This window comes from Filicampus tigris, chromosome 17 (assembly GCF_054856515.1).
Source record: "Filicampus tigris isolate MCC_2025a chromosome 17, RoL_Ftig_1.0, whole genome shotgun sequence".
In the NCBI taxonomy this organism is placed as follows: Eukaryota; Metazoa; Chordata; class Actinopteri; order Syngnathiformes; family Syngnathidae; genus Filicampus; species Filicampus tigris.
The window spans coordinates 7,685,475-7,704,141 of NC_141233.1; the positions used below are offsets into that span (position 1 = coordinate 7,685,475).

Below are 18,667 nucleotides of genomic sequence, written 5' to 3' on the forward strand. Positions count from 1 at the left end.
ACTCAAACGATCATTATTTTTTTGGTCCAAAAATAGAAAATGTTTCAACGTCGACAAAAGAAGTTCCTTTTGGACCAAACATAATGTATAAAATGAGTTATTATAAAACATAAAAGGTGCAAATGTATAAATTCAAGTATGATTTCCCTCTGTAAACAAAAATAGTTTGTTGGATATAAATGCATATTAATAATCGTTTTTTACGTCTATGCCAGTTTTCTCATCGTGGAGTTTAACAATCATAATTGTAATTGAATTTTGATTAATTGCACAACCCTATTATTCATGCAACTGCATTTCCACACATGCATTCAACGTTGAGCTATACTGCCGTGCAGATGTGTGAATCAAATATGAGCAAAAAGCAATGCTGAAGACATCATCCAAAATGAGCTCAAATAGAAAACAAAGAATAAAACAGCCACAAATATGCCAAACAGCAAGAAAGATGTTTTATGACTCAATCATGCAAAATGTATCATACTTGTACAAGCCTCAAATCCAACTAACCTACTGAGGCTGTAGACAGTGCTGTACTACTTGAACTGCATATAGCACATCCATGAGCCATGTGTTCCTTGTCAGAAGCTCTCAGTCCTCTCTTTTCCCTAAGCTCCAGTCCAAACAAACTCTTCCCATGTGTCCTGACACCATGACACAAATCTGGCTCTTGGAAACACTTATCGTGGATCAAGCAAGTAAAATTGTTTGGATGACGACCTGCACACAATAAACACAATCCAGATGTATCTGGCGTGCAATTTGCAGAATGATCATACCGCATTGCATTGATAAAAAACAAGATGAGGCTCACAAGCATCCCCAGTCCATCATGAGCAATGTGAAATAAATACGGATTCCTGACTTAGTGGTTTTTGGATCAAGGCCGTGCATTTGCCAATCACACAATATCACTCTTCATCCATATGGAGGGAAAAGACTTTTTTCTCAGAGATAACGCTGTGACGGCGACTTAGGACTTTGATTGCATTTATCCAGAGAGTCGACAGGCAGGATGTTGTCAGTGACGGTGACAGCTATTTGAAGTGGGAAGTCATTAGTTAATGGAGAGGCTGGCAAGAGAGAGAACCCTGACCTCGAAGAATCCGCCTCTCTCTCCGCCGCGTTCGTACACTCGCTCATTGCCGCCGAAAGATTCCAATCAAAGAGGAGCAAATGGGGGAGGCGGGCCGGGGGTCCCACCACACGCTGTCAAACTCACAGTCTGACTGAGCCATGATCCACTTCACAGAGCGTCTTCACTTCAGTGAACATGTCCATCATGTTAATGCATTCGCCTAATTACCACTATGTTTTCCTCCTGCCTTCATTTGAAGCGACTTTCAGGGTGTTCAAAAATAAATTACAAGGAAATTGAGTTTTGCATTGGGATGCATTTATGAATTATATCATAGGTGTTCATCATTGGCCCGACTTGACACCTCTTGTGCTGTTTTAGCACTTTCATCGGTTCAAAATTATTATTTAAAATGTTCAATTTTTGAAAGGTAGAAATGCAATGGCCAAAATACCCTCAATGAATAATAGAAAGAATATAAACACAAAGGTAGTGTTTTTTCAGCCCTAGATATTGTGTGTGACTCTCTCCTTCGTGCTCTGCACAGGTTGTACAACATTAACGAACTGGCAACACCTGGCGCGTGTTCCTGTTTGATTTACAAGCCCTTCCTCAGGGGCTCATTGATGAGTGGGGAGCAGTCAGCCAGGCACATGGCAGCACAGCAGTTTGGTCAGAAGCCTCCCAACACAGCACCAGGTGTTAAATGTACATTTCATAGTCATCCATCTATCGAACATTCACACTCACATTCACACCTATGGGCAAATCTCCAGTTAACATGCTCCGAACATGCTCTTGTGATGGAAGTTGTGAAAGATGGGCACATCTATCTTTTATTGCAGAAAGGAAATGAGGTAAGTAGATAAAAATGGTCTAATATTTGGATGTGAAAACATGACCTACATGAGTTGTTCTGAAGCGCTGCATGATTTGTCAAGAAAGTTGAGTAGTATCTAAATTAGGGACAGACCGATTATCGGCCGGGCCGACTATCAGGCAGGCCAATTATTGGCGCTGATATTTGGCATCTACCTGTTGAAATCCAAACAAAGATATGTGAAAGTTTAACATTGTTCATTTTGAACTTCATTTACTGTATAAAACTACATGGAGCTAACTCCTAGACATTTTTGTTAGAATTTTATCACAAAGATGTATACTGTATTGTCAAACATTTCTTGTAAGAATCATTTACGAAATCAACATTATGCAAATCAGAAAAAAATGTCAATAAACATGCCTAATGACCTTTCAACAAAGTTAGGAGTTTTATTTATTTTTTATCGATTTTTACGCCAATATTTTCCTTTTTACTGAAAATTACTATTGGCTCCAAATATCGGTTATCGACCTCCTTGACTACTAATAATCGGTATCGGCCCTGTAAAAAGCATATTCGTCTATCTCTATTGGTAGAGTACTGCAGACAGAGCCAGCAAGCCTTCAGAAAGAGCAGCAGTCACTCTGAATGTCTGCAAGCTAGAATGCAACCGTGTGTAAGGAATTGCGCATTAAAATTCATGAGGAAATAAGCAGGAAGACGTTTTAAGTGATTTTTTTTTTCACACTTGCATCCTGACATTTAGCATGTTTAGGTTGTAAGTGTTACAAACAGAGATGTGGTTAATGTTTCCAATATTGGATGTTTTTATTGCATACCTATGGATCTTGCAAAATTCTGGTTTGGGCTCGTCTCATTTATTTTATTTACTGTTACAAAGGAAAGTCCTTATTGTTAAATTTGATTGGGCACAAGCCTTTTAACATCAAGCTAAGAGCTGTCACCTGACTTGATATTGGATTTTGGAGGTTTGGGTGAAAAGCTTCTTCTTGCTTTTCGCAAAAGAGACTACAAATTGAAAATAAACATGCACAGAGAAAGTACTTTCATGAGGCATCTTTCTTAACTTAGAGTGCATCCATAGCAAGGTTGTCTTTCCTTGCAGCTCATTATTATACCGTGGAGTTGTGGCTTGACCTTCATCCCTGCCACCAGCCACACTTTCTTCTAGCAAATGGCAATGTCCAATTAGTTTAAGAATAGCATTTATTCCTATCTCTTCCTGAACCTAAAAACAGGTCTACTATCCAATAACCTTTAGAGTACAGAGGCTGTGACTTTGCTTTCACCTCAATAAAGCGCTCCGTGATTGAATCAAGTGGCTGAGGTCAATAGGACATATGTTCATTTCCCAGGGTCCTCTACGGTCTCTGTAGGCAGAAAAAAATGTGCTGAGTGTCTTCTGTGACATTTATAGGCTAGGAACTGAGTTATATGTCTTTTCCCCCTTTGCTCATTCAATTCCAGTTTGAGAGAGGGTTCCTTCAGTGGTTGTATGTGTGGTTCTGTGTACTTTTGCATAGCATTTCAAGCCTGTGGTCATGCTTCAGGCATCGGAACAGTCCACATCTGTCACTAGCTCTACCACGTCACCTCAATTTTCTGCAAACAAGTTTCACTTTCTATGCCTTGAAGGAAAGGCAACACTTCACCCTCTCGCTCGTCTGCTCCTGTCTGCCTCTGTCATTGCCTTGCCGCTCTCGTTGTTTTACATCTGTCAGACTCATACGCAGTCTTTTGTCAGCCGTCATCCCCAGATGTCAGAAGACGACATTTCAAAAGGAAAAATTAAATATGACTGTGCTATGTGTAAGTGCAGTTTGGTTGGCTTTCAGTATGGTATAGCACCATTTTGAAATAGAAAAAATACAAGTATGGAGTAAAATGTACATTTAACTGGTCGATAATTCAGCCTAACCAGGTCCTTCACATGCACTATATTGTAGTGATGTCACTATATCCAAATGTCACGATACGATAATATCGCGATATGAACCTCGCAATATGATAATTATCACGATATTGTGGTGCGGTTGTTGAGATATAAAAAGCTCAGGATACTGTATAAAAGCTTGCGATATTGTAAAAAAAAAAAAAAAAGAGCTCATATTAAAAAAAAAAAAAAACATCACAATATTCTGTTTTGGTACATAATAACATAATTCACAATTCACAACAGACATAGGCTTTGCCAGTGATGCGCTCCTATTGGCTCAGCTCAGCAGCGCAAAGTATCATGGTCAATGTAGTTCATAATTCTGTGCTCGGCTGAAGCGGGCAGACAGAGATGTTGAAAAATATTTGCTGGTATGACTGATTTATGGGACTTTCTATCGGTTAGAAGTTAGAACATAGTTTTGTCTATGTGAGCAATAATCTGTTTAATTTCTGTTTAATTTGGTTGTGTGTATGGTTCCTGAAGAACACGAAATACAAATAACATAAACAAGTAAGCAGTTGCATGTAAATGTCTCTACACAAAACATGCATCAAATTAAACCGCACAAATGGAAAACAACCTGGGTTTTTAATCAGATTTGCTGCTATTAATGTCGTGACATGATGACGACAAAATCGGGGCAAAAATAATTTCAATAAAACAAAACAATATCACGATAGTGCCGATATTGTAATGTAATAAATTCCAATGAAAACCAAAACACCAATGTTTAACACTTATGGAGATGATTCAATCGAAATTAGGGATCTAATGTAGGGATTTCTACATGAGCTCCAAAAATATTTAACACTGCCATAGCTAAATAACAAATGATTGTGCAAGTTGTCTACTGACAGAGGACGCAGCGGGGTCAGTTTCCCTCTTTAATTCTGCACTGATTCACATTCTCCTCTTAAAACTCCTTTACTCAGCAGAATTTGCTAAAAGGCATTTGTGTTATACTTGCCCAGTCCCACGGTAACCCGTGAATCTGTGTGACCTCAAATGGCTAAGACAGGGAGACATAACTCATCCAGGCAGCTTCAACAAGTCCTACTTGTGTTCTAGCTCAGCCTTAGAAGCTGCAAGTAAATTTAGTGAACTCCACAAATAATGAACTCTCACCCTTGGGGGCTTTTGCATCTCTGGGATGGAGTGCTGATCTAGCATTATCATGATACCGTTTGACCCTCTCTTTCATTATAATTCAAAAGGGGAAACGGATACTAGACCGGTATTATTATTCTCAAACCTTGGTGGAATATTTGCCCCGGAGACAAAGCATGATTAGAGCTGACACGGCTGAGAAGATCAGGGGGATGCACAGTATAGAATGAGATGCTTTCAAGCATGCGAGGGCTGTTCAATCTCATCACCAAGTCTTGATTTGTTCATTGCATTCTTTGCTTTAGTTGTTTCAAAAGCGAGTCCAGAGATGAAGAGCCTAAGCTCCTTTGAGATTCACACATCATTTGACTTTACCCTTTCTTAGAGTCATAAAAGATTTTTCCCTTTGCCTGCTTGCTGCTCGGCTTCATTCCGTCACTGCTGCTACACATACACACATTTGGCTGGCAGATTCCTGCTTGAGACATACAACAGGGAAAAGCTGTTTAGGAAGCACACACTTGACTCTGCAAGTCGACACTGTCACCTGTTTGGAACACACACAGGGATTGTTAAAACCTGCAGACTAAAGCTGATGCACAGCTGCTACACGACTGACAGGTGCGTCGCACACCCACCTCCCAGCTCTACAAAGTCACCTTCAGTGCATGTGTCTTTCAACCAGGTTGAAAAAATACAGCCAGCATTAAAAAAATGAATGTAACATTTTATATTGTATTCTATAATAGGGTAACTTGTTAAAGTCTGTAGCTGGTGAAGATCCTAAGACCAATGTGCTGTAAAAAAGGAACTTACTGGCTACTTCCAGCGATGCATTGTGACTGACCGCCTGGCCCAGATAGTTGCGGGCCACGCACACGTAGCTGCCATCGTCAGGCTTGCTCCTCCGTCCGTGGACAATGCGTAGGAAGAAGAGCGACCCGCTAGGCAGGAGCATGCGGTGCGAGCGAGGGTTGTCCCGGTCGGTCTCAACACGCTCCCCGTCCTTGTACCACTCGACCGTGGGTGGTGGACGGCCCTCTGCCTTACAGTTGAGAGTGGCCGGTTCCCCCTTGGACACAATCAGGTCCGAGGGATGCTCAACGATGCGGGGAGGAGAGTCCTCTTGGCGAAGACGAGACCCTAAAGGGTAGACCACAATTCAGTTAAGCATTAAATGGCGCACGAGCTCCACTGCAGTCACTTTTACAATCACGCGCTAATGAAAACGGCAGCAGGTGTGAGAGAGTTTGACAAGGCGTGTTGTTATTGTTGTGCAAGTATTAACAATAATCTAGTTTGACATTATAATTACCACTAAATCTGTGTCACTCCTGAGGTGTTTTCTTTTGGTTTCAGCTGATGGAGCCTACAAGGCATTCATTGGACATGAATAAACAATGCTGAAATGTCAAATCCTCAGGCTGCCTTACAATGTCTAGGGTTGAATAAAGAATGGTTATTTTTGTCTGGATGCAACGAAAAGAAATTACTAAGGTTGTCTGTGTGTGTGTGTGTGGTTTTTTTAATGAATTAAAGGCTGTTACAGACAAGCAATTTGTAAGTCTGTCAATCTTCAAAACCCAACCAATGAACACAAATTATAAGCAATGAATGGATGGCCGAATGAATGGTTGGTTGATTTTCATTAAATCACTCTGACTCTTCCACCAGAACTATGAACCATAAAATCACCTTTCATCCACAGACAGACACTGTTAAGATGTCAATCCTCCTGCTCCGCGCCAATATCACCAAGTGACAATGAGTTCCTGTGAGGCAGAACCTCCCTAATGAGGATCACCTTCAGATGCCCTGCATGGCTTCACAACACTTTGACATCTACAGTTCGTCCACCCATCCTCCAACAATGCCTAAAACACAAAACGAAAACCCGCCCTTCCCAAACTATGAATGAAATATTAGCAAGATGTGTTATGACTGGGAATCTTGAAGACGACATGATTCAAAGTCAAGAGTGCGAACTATCACCTCATGGAACCAGAAGACAATAGAGTATGAGTGGTGAAGAAAATCTGAAAATGATAATTACTCAACTCTTTGTTTAAATAAATATAATAAATACTAAACAAAACATACAGCAGAATGTAAATTGAATTCCCCCTTTAGGGAATACAACGAGCATAATAAAAAATAATTTGTCCACACCAACTGCAGATACTATTCGATCAGCTAATTTAGAGCAAGATCCAGGGCGCGCTCTTGACTTATCACCTGTCAGGGACAGCGCTGGTGCTTCGGCTAAATTTACACGACATGGGGCAAGTATTTTTTTTTCCTTCTAAAGGGGCCAGTTTGAATATGGGTCATGCTAGTGTTAGAAAAACAAGCATAAAACCAAGGCATCGGATAGTCTCTGAACAGAAATCAAATGTGGATATAAATCCGATATGACTCGTATAGCTGCCAATGCAACTGCAAAGATAATGGACAATCTGTCAAGCCTCGTCAATGTAAGCTCGATGTCATGAAAATACAACCATTTGCTGCTGTGTTCACATGAGTGTCTGCTTAAACACACGTGCAGTGAATGAAAAGGGCAACGAAAGCACGGTCTCAATGCTTTTGTGTTTTTAATATTGTTTATGCTGTGCATATTTGTTTGTTGTTGTGGGATTGAATAGGAATTGGGCATTTAGACCTGAATAGTCGATCTTGCCTAGGAGGCAGCCAACTGCTTCATACCTACAGGAAAATGATATGCCCAAATTAACCTCACATCCAGTCTGTTTTGAGATAGATGACGGAAGATCGAGAGATCCCTCTAAAGCAAGATGTAGACTACACCAAAAAGCCCAGAGCAAGTAATGAACCTAAATCAATCTTGCTGCGAGGTACATGTAATTGAGGTGCTCCATTAACCTGGTTGTTTCGCTTTGTTTTGGCATAGCAGTTCATATCTTACTGTCAAAGGTCTGGTAAGCCTTGCTGGAAGGATGCATACTAATGACAATGCATTTTTTTAGAACTTTTGAAAATGTCATCTTGAGCCATGGAGTATAAAGTAGTTTTGCCTCATAATGCAAATGTGGCTCAAATGAAGCTGACAAAAATAATACAAAATAAGGGATGATTAAAAAGTGTTGTTTTCTTTCAAATGGGACAAGCCAATCCAAATTAGGTTCCCCTGGCAATGTATCACCTGTTACATTTGCTGGCCCCCGACACACACCCCCCACGTAGCACTGCGATAACAAAGGAATAAACAAGGCTCCCAATGTGGTCTCTAGTCCCTGTTTACGGCACACATGCTTCTTTCCTTGTTCTTAATTGTGCTGGGCTGCTGCCTGTGGGTCTTAGCAGCTCCCTAAGCTCTCCTGCTACACAGACAGGCAATATCAGCCCGCCACAAGTGGGGCCTCACAAGATCAGGCCTTATCTGTAAAGGACCAGCAGCCAGCGGCAAAATCAGTATGCAAAAACATGCACACAGATGCACAATTGAGTACATACATCTACAACGAAGGTCATTTGTAGCACCTGTGCCCTGCCAAATACAGCAAGTTGTTTCTTTTACTGTAAGTCATGCCTGAGGCAATAATGTTGGCTTGAAGTTCTGGGGAGGGGAAAGAAAAGAAGAGTAGCAGGAAGACCAGTTTGGACAGTGGGAAAAGAGGTGAGGAGACAGTCAAAAGGATACTATTGTATGATAAAATATACAATTTGACGTGTCACTTTTTTTATTTGTGTGTGCTTGGTGAATAGTTTGTAGGGAGGAAGCGAAATTCCCAACAATGCCAGAGCACTGAGATCATGGTCATAACATGGGACAAATGTTAATGTAATTTTCTACCATGTCGGTGGTCTTGGCTGGACCCACCCCAGTGAAACTTGGAGAATAACACTGCATGTATTTACACAGTATGGAAGAAGAGTTTGACGATTGCATCCAAGCCAAAGTGAAGTTATTGCATTGAGGTCACAAAAGCTGTCAGCTCAGGAGGAAGAATCCCACAAGGCCTACCCCTTCAGACATGGTGTCTGACACGGATGCAGGCAATACCCCAAAATAACCTTGTAGTCTAAGTGTTTTACAGCTGGTGGTTTTTCTGTGAGAAGCGAGCTCTAAAAATGCTGGAGACTTAAAACCTTACAGATCAGTAAATATATGCAACAGAGCCTCAGTTGTTGGAGTGATAAATCCCTACCTGGGGCTATATGTGGGATTGTTACCTGAACTTGAGTACAAACGCCACCCTGGAGAAGTTCAAGGCAGCCAATAAACCCAGGCAGTTTTTCCAAGATTCTTAGGAAATAGCAATAAATGCAACAGCCATTTATTGTTGAGGACATAATGTATGTTTTTGCCTGAGGAGAAGTAATTTAATTGTCTTTTGTGGGAACAATGGGATGCAAGTTGGACAGACAAGCATTGTTCAGCTATAATGTTGAGTTAAAAATCAAATCATGCTATTTCAAATTTGAACTAAAAACATTGTTTGAGTGACAGCTGACACGGTCAGACTTTCAGGATTACTTGAGGGATTCAGTTAAGAAGACTGACACCACTGTAAAGATTAATAAAGGGAAAGCCACAGCCAGAGGGCACTTGGACTGGCTCTGCTTCTCCCGGTCATCCCCGACACCAAATCCTTTAGAAATCTTAACATGTTGTTACACTTGGGCTTTAGTGTTGAATAAACAAACAATGGATATTGATCCTGAGGGATGCTGCAAGGCAGATTTTCTTGCCTCTGGGCAGAGCTCGACTCTATTTAACAGTCATGTTCTGTGTTGTGATGAGCATTAATAAATGCATTTCCCCACTGTACAACAAAGGAAAAGAAAATAAACACATACTGTGCTAACATGAGCTTGTTGCTTTACTCAAACCTTGGAGACATCCACTTCAAACATCCACTCTTCAATTTGGGAGGCAAAACAAGAGGAAACCAATAAATTCCAGAAATTCTTTCCCAGGTTGTATAAACTGCAATTAAGTGGAACAATTAAACACTGTCATTCACATACATCCAAGAGAAGGAATGTGTTTCAGTGTCAGTGTGGGTGGGAAGATCCGTCTGCAGACATGCGTCTTCGTAACATTTGATCCTCCCAAAATTGCATTCATGGAAGGGCTTTTTAATCTTGGTTCATCAATATTTCTCTCCCCTGGCATGCAGACTTCTAACAGCACAATGGCCAATAAAAGCGTCCCCGGAGATGAAAGTCAAGGTCACGGACATGATAACAACTCCCATTAGTGTACTGCAAAGCCAGATGTTGAGTGGAAAGTAAACCAAGTGAACATGCAAGCACAAATAATATGTGAGCTGGGCATACTGCAGATTGAACAACTGCCAAAGAAGGTAATTGTTCCCAATAAAGTTTTAATGTATCCATTACTATGGTTAACAAATGAAGTCTTCAAAATGTTTGAAAACACCAATTGCATCTTTTTGAAAACAGAACATATCAAAAGTGATTTTCAAATAAATAAACATGCAGTCATAACACCCTGAAAGAAGTGATTTTCTAGATGTAAATTATCTTTAAGCTGTAAGAGTCACTTCTGTGACAATTGATTGAGTGTTGCAATACATCTTCTTTTCCGCAGTGTTATTAAACTCATTCACTGCCATGGACAAATGTACTTGTCTTTTCACAGTCCAGCCATTGAATCCCAGGAACTTATTTACATGATTTTCAAATTTTTTTTTTTCAAACATTTGGGTAAAAGGGAGTCTGAAAATGTCTCGCAGTGAATGAGTTAATACAAAAGTCATTAAAAGGGAAAAGGACGGAATAAAATACTGGAGTTGCCATCTGTTAAATGTTCACTGGGAAGGTAACATGCAATTAAGTCCCCAGGGCAGAATCAGACAAGAACACTGCTGGTACGCGATAAAAACATAAGCCAACTGGGTCAACAGGATAGTTAAACTACAGAATAAATGCATCAAGCATATTTTGTACATACAATATACAGTAAGTACCATACTTAGAATACATTTGCCATTATTCACAAACAAGATGCAGGGGGTGCTAACCTCCTTACGGTTCCCCACTGCTGGGATTCCAGCAGCATATCCGACACGCTTCTCCTCACTCCATTAAATGTACAATGGAAAGTCCAGTCTCTGTTTATGTCATTGGTTTTTAGTCACCAGGGCTAAAAGTCAGACTTGAATGAAGAAAGCGGTCAGTGAAGTGGCCCAGGTGTTGTTTGTTGTTATTATTTAGGAAAACACTCAACTGTATCGCATCACTTTTGTGAGAAGCATACATACAGTAGACATTGAACTTTAAAATCAAGTGCAAAATACGACAACTTTCAACAATTGTGCAAAGCAAATCCATCTATACGTCTCTGATGTAACACAAACATAAATGTCAATGTGATGTCAACTATCTAGTCTTGGATGTACATCAAATCCATCTGGGTACTTGCTCTGAAATGTGACAATTATTTCTGAAAATGTGGAAAATTACACCCATCTGACACGATCTTAGGTATTGTAAACATTATGGATTAGGTTTTTGTATGTTTTTACATAATGCAACATAACACAGAAAGTCTGACAATCTGGCAGATGATAAGAACCCCCCAAGGGTAGGGTGGATGTTCTAGACAGGTGCCAAATGCAAATTTGTGGAAACCAGAATTAGTTTTATAGTGTGCATGATGTGATTTGACCACCTGGAATGTGTGTGTATGTGTTTGTCATTTCCCCATCCTCACCATCTAAACACTTTTTTCCCTAAACAAATCCAATTAATACATACTGCATATTTTTTAAATTAGATTTAAATGGTGTCACCGTGTGACGTATGTGAACATCTGGTTGACCTCAATTCATTTTGGGCCTTAATTAAGCCTCTGGTAGAAGCAGCCCAGATGTGAGCTAATTGTCATTATGACTCAATAGAAAGAGACTTTGCACAGTGAGTCTGAAATATGTCAAGGCTGGGCTGGACTGTTGATCTTGATCTGGACGTTGCGGTCCGTTAATCCGTGTTGGAAAAATTTTATTCCATCTTTTTCTTTTGTGATTAGTTTCACCAGTGCCTGGTTAGTGTCCAGCAGCATTTGTGAGAGCAAAGCTTCCAATGTCCTACGCTTGTTTTGCCAGATAGTTATGTCGTGAATGTTTTATCATTGAAGGAAAACAGTTAGAAAACGTCATGATTTTTCTATGCAATTCTTAAATAATTTCTAAAAGTGACTTATTTAAACACAGATAGATCAATCAATTAAAAAAAATCATTCAGAGAGATGAGTTTTAACTTTGTGGTGAAAAATCCTGCCCACATGACTCAGTCGGTCCTTCAGCCAGGAGCTTCATTTTTAAATGGCATACAGAATGGAAAAAAAAATGTACCCTGCACAACCTCCTTATTACCTGTTGGAAGAAGCAATGCTGCCACAGCAATAAAGTAGTGCGGCAGAAACTGATGTCAGAGTTCAGCAAGGATAAGAAATGGCTGCTGGAAGTCCATCATTGCCTGACCTTTTTTCCACAACAAACCTTCTTGTGTCAATCAGCTCCACTGAGCAAATAGTCCACAATATACTTGACAGATTTCTTTTCACTGCCCCCGCATGCTGTGATTGAAAAGGTCCTTTTTTTCTCTCTTTTTACAGGAAAGACCACAGTCATTTCTTCCAATGAAACTTCAAACTATTACTAGTAGCACTCTCTTTCTTCTTCTTAAAAAGGCCTGCAGAGGGTGATAAAATTATATGGTCAGACAGTAATCGGAGAATATATTATGCTTATGTGCTTAAATGTGTTTTATTTGGCTGTATTGATTGGGGAGTGGGGGGGATAGCGGATTTAAAGAATGCAAGACGGTAGTTGCTAATCAAATGGGAAAAGTGAAAAAAGAAAAAATTGTACATATGCAATAGGAATGCGAGTCTGAAAACAATATAGGGCTATAGATCAGCCAACGGACAGACTTGCCCATGTTCGCATATTAACCATAGCAACACACATTAACATGAGATTGTGACTGCAATCGTGTCGAGCACAGGGCAAATAAATGATTTGTTAAAAAAAATTGGACAAATGAAATGTGATTGACCATGTTATTTGCATAGGATTTCTGAATAAAGTCTTATGGTTATATTTACATACCGTAAATTGCACTGCCTTCATTTCAATTAATTTCCATGGTTGCGGCCGTGTATTGTAGTCCTGAAATTGTTTCAATTGGTGGCTTTGATTTTGTGGTCATGCAGCATACAAACAAAGTCCAGTTACTTTGTGTTGACTACATTCTAAAATGAGACTCTGTTTGACTGGTGAATGGCCTCCTGCCAGCAGTTATCACCTTGATGCAGTGATGTGATAAGCGCCCCAAGCACAATGATTATCTAAACTTGCCGAGATTGGCAACATCTCCCAGATGGATCCCGAGGGACTCTCGAGTAAGCGGTAGAAAACTTGCTTCCAATTTGAAATTGTTGGTAACAGTTGATGTTGCTGATTTGATTCATTAATATCGCAAATGTAACTAAAGAATTGCGTTAATTAGAAGCTGTAGGCATGTTTCATTTTAATTGGATAGCCAAATGAACAGATGATGGAAAGGGGCTTTAAACAGCTAAAAACAGAAATGACTGCTGGTAGTTTAGATGATTGGAGGTGAAGCTTATCTGTGGTGAGATAAACTACAGGCACAAAAAGTTGAGGAGATTAATGACTGCCGCAAGTTTCCTTTTTAATCTTTGCGTTCATACTTTATAAATCTGTACAAGGGGTAATTACAATAATTCAAAATATAACAACCACATATATCACTGCTCATCCAGACATTGACGCAATCCCGGTTCACTTCTTTTCCAATTTACCCACTTCATTAACCTGAAGCAGTTTATTTCAATCATGTGAAATTTTAATTGCTTGTCTTTCCATTCGACACTACTTAGTTGACTGAACATCAGACTGAAGGCTTTTGGCTATATATTCAGCTTTCTGTTCTTTTGATTGAAATGTCTATAAATGAGTCAATGTGAAGAGCAGACGCTGACTGTTTTGAAACTTTTTACACCAAGTACCACTTTGAAAAATACTTGGCTCTTCAAGTACTAACATCTTGCGCAAAATCAAAATATAGCATATAGTGATGAAATGAGTCATTGATAACGCATTATTGTCTACTTTGTGTATTTGGATTAAGAGGCGGTGTCATAATCTGTGCTTGTTGATCTTTGGTTTTGATTAGATTTTAATTTTGTCATGCTTTCTCTGTGTCTTTTTTTCATGTTTGTGTGCACCTGTGCTCGTCAACCCGGTCCCTTGTGTTAACCAATCAGCTCCGTCAGCCACTCGTGTCTCCAGGTGTTTTTCGTCATCTCGTCAGTTGCTTGGACATAAATTTCCTGGTTTCTTTCTGTCCTTGCTGGTTCATTATTTGTTGTTTGCTGTCTCAGTCCTTGTACAAGTCAATTCTGTTTCCACGCACCTTGTTTGTGCTTTATGAAATTAAAGTATTTTTGGAGTGCACCCTTGCCTCACCTCTCTGCTTCCCTGCAATTGGGTCCTCAACATTGCCAAACCGCAACAGACTGCTTTGAATGCAGTAAATTACATGATGAGTCTCACATTGTGATATTTCATCTCTCCTATAATGATGAGGTATCAATTTGTCACTAAATCTTAATTATAACTTTTTACTTATGTTAGAATTTAATGGTTTAATTTGTCATACCAGACAGAACATTACATGAACGACAGGAATGTGTGGTACAACGGTGCAACAATTTACAATAATCTGCATTCATTAAAGATCACTCAGCATGTCTTTGAGGAAAGATTCAATTGTCTGCCATGTCAGTGTGATGTGTCAAGTCATAACATACTCCTGTTTAAAATGTGCTTCAAACCATGATGAATATTTTGACAGTTCCAGGGTGTAATCAATATCATCAACAGGCGATTGATGACATGAGTTGGCAAACTATCATGGGAAATTATTTATTTGAAAATGGTTATTCAGATTGCATGTGGATTGTAATGGTGGTGTTCCTCCTGTTGATATTCGTATGTATGTATGTATGTATGTATGTATGTATGTATGTATGTGTGTATGTATATGTATGTATGTATATGTATGTATATGTATGTATATAATAGGACCTTAGCCATGACATTGTCCGACATCCATTCCGTATACATTTTATTTATTCGTAGTAGGTTACGAGTTTGTAAAAGCAGCAGTATATTGGATTTCAAACAAATTGTAGCTCTATTTTTAATGATTTCTCAATCTACAACACTGTTGTGGGATTTGTCACTTATTGTTTAACATGTTCAATATAAACCAACCAATGAATTAGTTTTAACTAATTTCTAGTTAAACTAGTTTCATTGTATCCAAAATGACCAGGTCTGGGTAGATCCAAAAATAGATTTATAGCATTTTGGAAAAGAGCTCTTCAGTTTTTTATTCATTGAAAAACAGCCTACCAGTTTCAGGGGATTTTTTTTTTTTTTTTTAAAGCTTTGTTCGTTATTTGATTTGAAAAAAAATCATAAATAAAAATTTCAGTCTTGCATGTGGGTTGATAGGTGAACTCAAAGCAATGCCATCTAATAATAGATCTTCTAATTAAATGCATTAATGTTATTCTTTCTGTGACGCTCTGTTGGGAAAAGGCTCTTTATGCCGCAATCTTGGCACATGGGGCTTTGAACATTGTCAGTAATGACAGACGAATTGAAGGAGAAAGATGAGAGGGATGGAAGAGAGATGGCAGAGAGATGAGCTGCTCAACTCTTTACAATCGGGATCCATTAGGGTTTTGTTTTTTTGTTTTTATTTTGCAAATCATTTGTGCCAACTTAAATGATGATTTGTGAGTCTGTGTCCTCTTTGGGTGTATTTGGGTGTGAAAGTGAAAATACTGTGGAAGATTCTCCACAAAGCATATTGATGGTATTGATTATATAATGCCCCACTGGAGAAGAGATGGCTCACACACAGATGTAACCTCAAGAAGCATCTCTGAGGTCATACTAGTTCCATGACCTTTAAAGCTGTCGTTTCAAAATATGAATCCACCCGATGACTGTTAAACCCACATCCTAGAGAGAGAGCATACATTCTAAGAGCACCTCAATCATCACCAGATTCTCTTCAATCATACATAGACAAGTTGCGGGGTCACAGGGGTCCAACATTTTGTTTCAGTTTGAAGAATAACCACATATTGAAGGTCTTAGAAGTCACTTTAAGTAGATAAAAAACACATGGCTATGAAAGCATTGATTTATCCACAGAAGGCGTAAATCTGAAAGTATAAAAACATTCAGAAGTAAATAGTCTTCAGGATTAAAAAAATGTCTAAAGTGAATAATTATTTTCAAAAGGTGTGTGCAGACAACTTAAACTAATGAAATTTCTCAAAATGTAGCCTAATTTTAACATTTGACATTTCACAAAATGGGAGAATACAGAAAGCGGCAACTTCGACCATTCCTCTTTGCACTCTCCTTTATAGCTCATTTCACTGGTTTTTGATTGGGGTTGAGGTCTGGGGACTGAGATGGCCATGGGGGAAGCTTGATTCTGTGTCTGGTGAACCATGTCTACAATTTTAAGTCTGAGAGTATGCTTCTGCAATAAAAAAAACTGAATTCATTTTAAGGTTTTTAACACATCTTAACCAGGGCTGCCTGTAATTATGGCGGGCATGTATAATGTGCCAGATATTACGTGAATTAAGATGATGGTCATTCAGAGCAGAGAGACCCCAAGATAACCAAACAAGTCATGAGCTGTGTTATTAAAGGGAAAAGTGGTTCTAGGTTGTATATTACATTAAACACTTGTGTGACAAGGTAAAAGGTTAAAAAGTGAGATGAGTGAAGTGCACAACTCAAATGATGTATAATTACTTTTTCTGAATGTTTATGTAGAAATACTTCATGGTAGGTATAGCATACTGTAGGTCATAAAATACACAAAAATGCATTTCCTGTTCTTCCAGAGACAAATGATAGATGCAAATGGGATACTACTGGTGTGGGAGGTTCCCTTAGGCTAGGAACTGGCAACTCTTAGCATGGCAGGCAGTAATCGATCCTCTTCAAAATTAGGAGTTATGTGTGTGTCTTAGAGTGCATGTGCATGCCTGTGTGGAAGTGTGATGACCTGTGAACTTCAACACCCACCCCCTTACTCTCCCAGGGGTGGGCAATCGTGCTTAGACTCCACAAAGCATTGCAGGAAATCGGCGAGTAAACAAGGGGTGCAATCATGATTCACAGATTTCAGCACAAGAGACAAAAACACACTTCACTAACAAGCTTTGGCTGACACCATTACAGATGTATGAATGCATATTCATTCACAAGCAAACACTGGCAGCAATATCCACTGGGGTTTGCAAACTCTCAAACATGATTTGGATAATAACAACCACATTTAACATTATTTCAGTTCAATTTCTTTCTTTCCCTCTCTGAAAGTGACCAGATGGATTTACCAGCCACAATAGATGAACTAAATAAGATACTATTACAAAACTATTTAACAGAGTTTTGACAGATAAACTCAGAGACGTATTATGCTCATTAACTCATTCACTGCCATTGACGTATTTATTTGTTTTTTCACAGTCCGGCCATTCAATACCAGTGAGTGAGTTAATACAGCTGCATCATAATAAAGTATTCCTCATGTACCTGTAGCTAAATATAAAAATTACTGCAGGCACTCCCTCTGACAGTGTCAATTAAAATAAAGCATTTACGTGCGTAAATGCATATCACAAATATATATTGGTGCTAACTACAGTCGATTGATTGATTGCTATTCATTTGAGGCCTTTCATAAATTTGGGTCAATGAAAAATTAAAGTTTTCCAGTGAAGCCTATTAAGTCAGTATTAGGACAGAAGGATTGGGACAATTCCATCTAATGCACAAAAATGAGACCTCGTTGGTGTACAAAGATATCGCATCAGCCCCATCATCCATGGCGAAAAAAGGCCTCATTAAACGGAGCCTCAGCTCATCACTGTCAACCCAAGAACGACCCCGGGGAGTCTTGTTACCTTGGGAGAAGCCACTGGAAGCTACCTCCTTCCAATCACGCCCTCATTACCCAAGGTCCAACACTCTGTAACAAGTGTCTGTCAGTATTTTGGGGCACAACAGTCAACCTCTTGCAGCCGAGAGTGTCACTCGCCAAAAAAGGATGAGTATTAAGTGAACCCAAACCTGTTTACTACCAATTCCAGTCAGCCAGATATCTCGAACAGTTTGTCCTCTGTGGTGCTGTAGCAGCTAAAAGTTGTACAGACCACTTCTTTATTTAATGGTCTATACAGCCCTAATACCTCTCGTACTATACAATTTGTCGCTGTAGTTTTTATTTTCCCCCTTCACTGAGCGTGTTGTTCACTGAAATGCATGTAAACAATACCTCTTGTTTCTCCAGTTCCAAGTGGAGATTTGTAGGCTGAAATACTGACATTTTTAGGCAGACACTAATGACAATGAACCAGATTGCTAGTTAATTTACCAGTCAATATTACCTAAAAAGGCTGCAATTTTGCCATGCAGTGGGAAATGTGGGTGTGCCTAACTTTTGTGCGGGTACACCCAAGAAAATAGTTGGGCGTACCAGTGCAACCAGTTGCAAAAAGTTGGAGTAGAGCCCTGATTCAAAAATGCTACTGTAATAATAGCTTTTCCCACTTGCTATTATCTGGCCTAATAGCAGT

General features: G+C 39.4%; 1 protein-coding gene across 3 annotated transcripts in view; it reads right to left on the minus strand.

Moving 5' to 3' along the window:
* Window positions 1-18,667, minus strand: part of LOC147133163 (roundabout homolog 1-like) — a 72,364-nt gene that overhangs the window by 40,055 nt on the left and 13,642 nt on the right. For all 3 annotated transcript variants that reach the window (XM_086012626.1, XM_086012625.1, XM_086012627.1), the window contains one exon: window positions 5,785-6,111. In XM_086012626.1, the coding sequence (XP_085868752.1) occupies window positions 5,785-6,111 (327 nt within the window). The remainder of the gene's footprint in view (window positions 1-5,784; window positions 6,112-18,667) is intronic.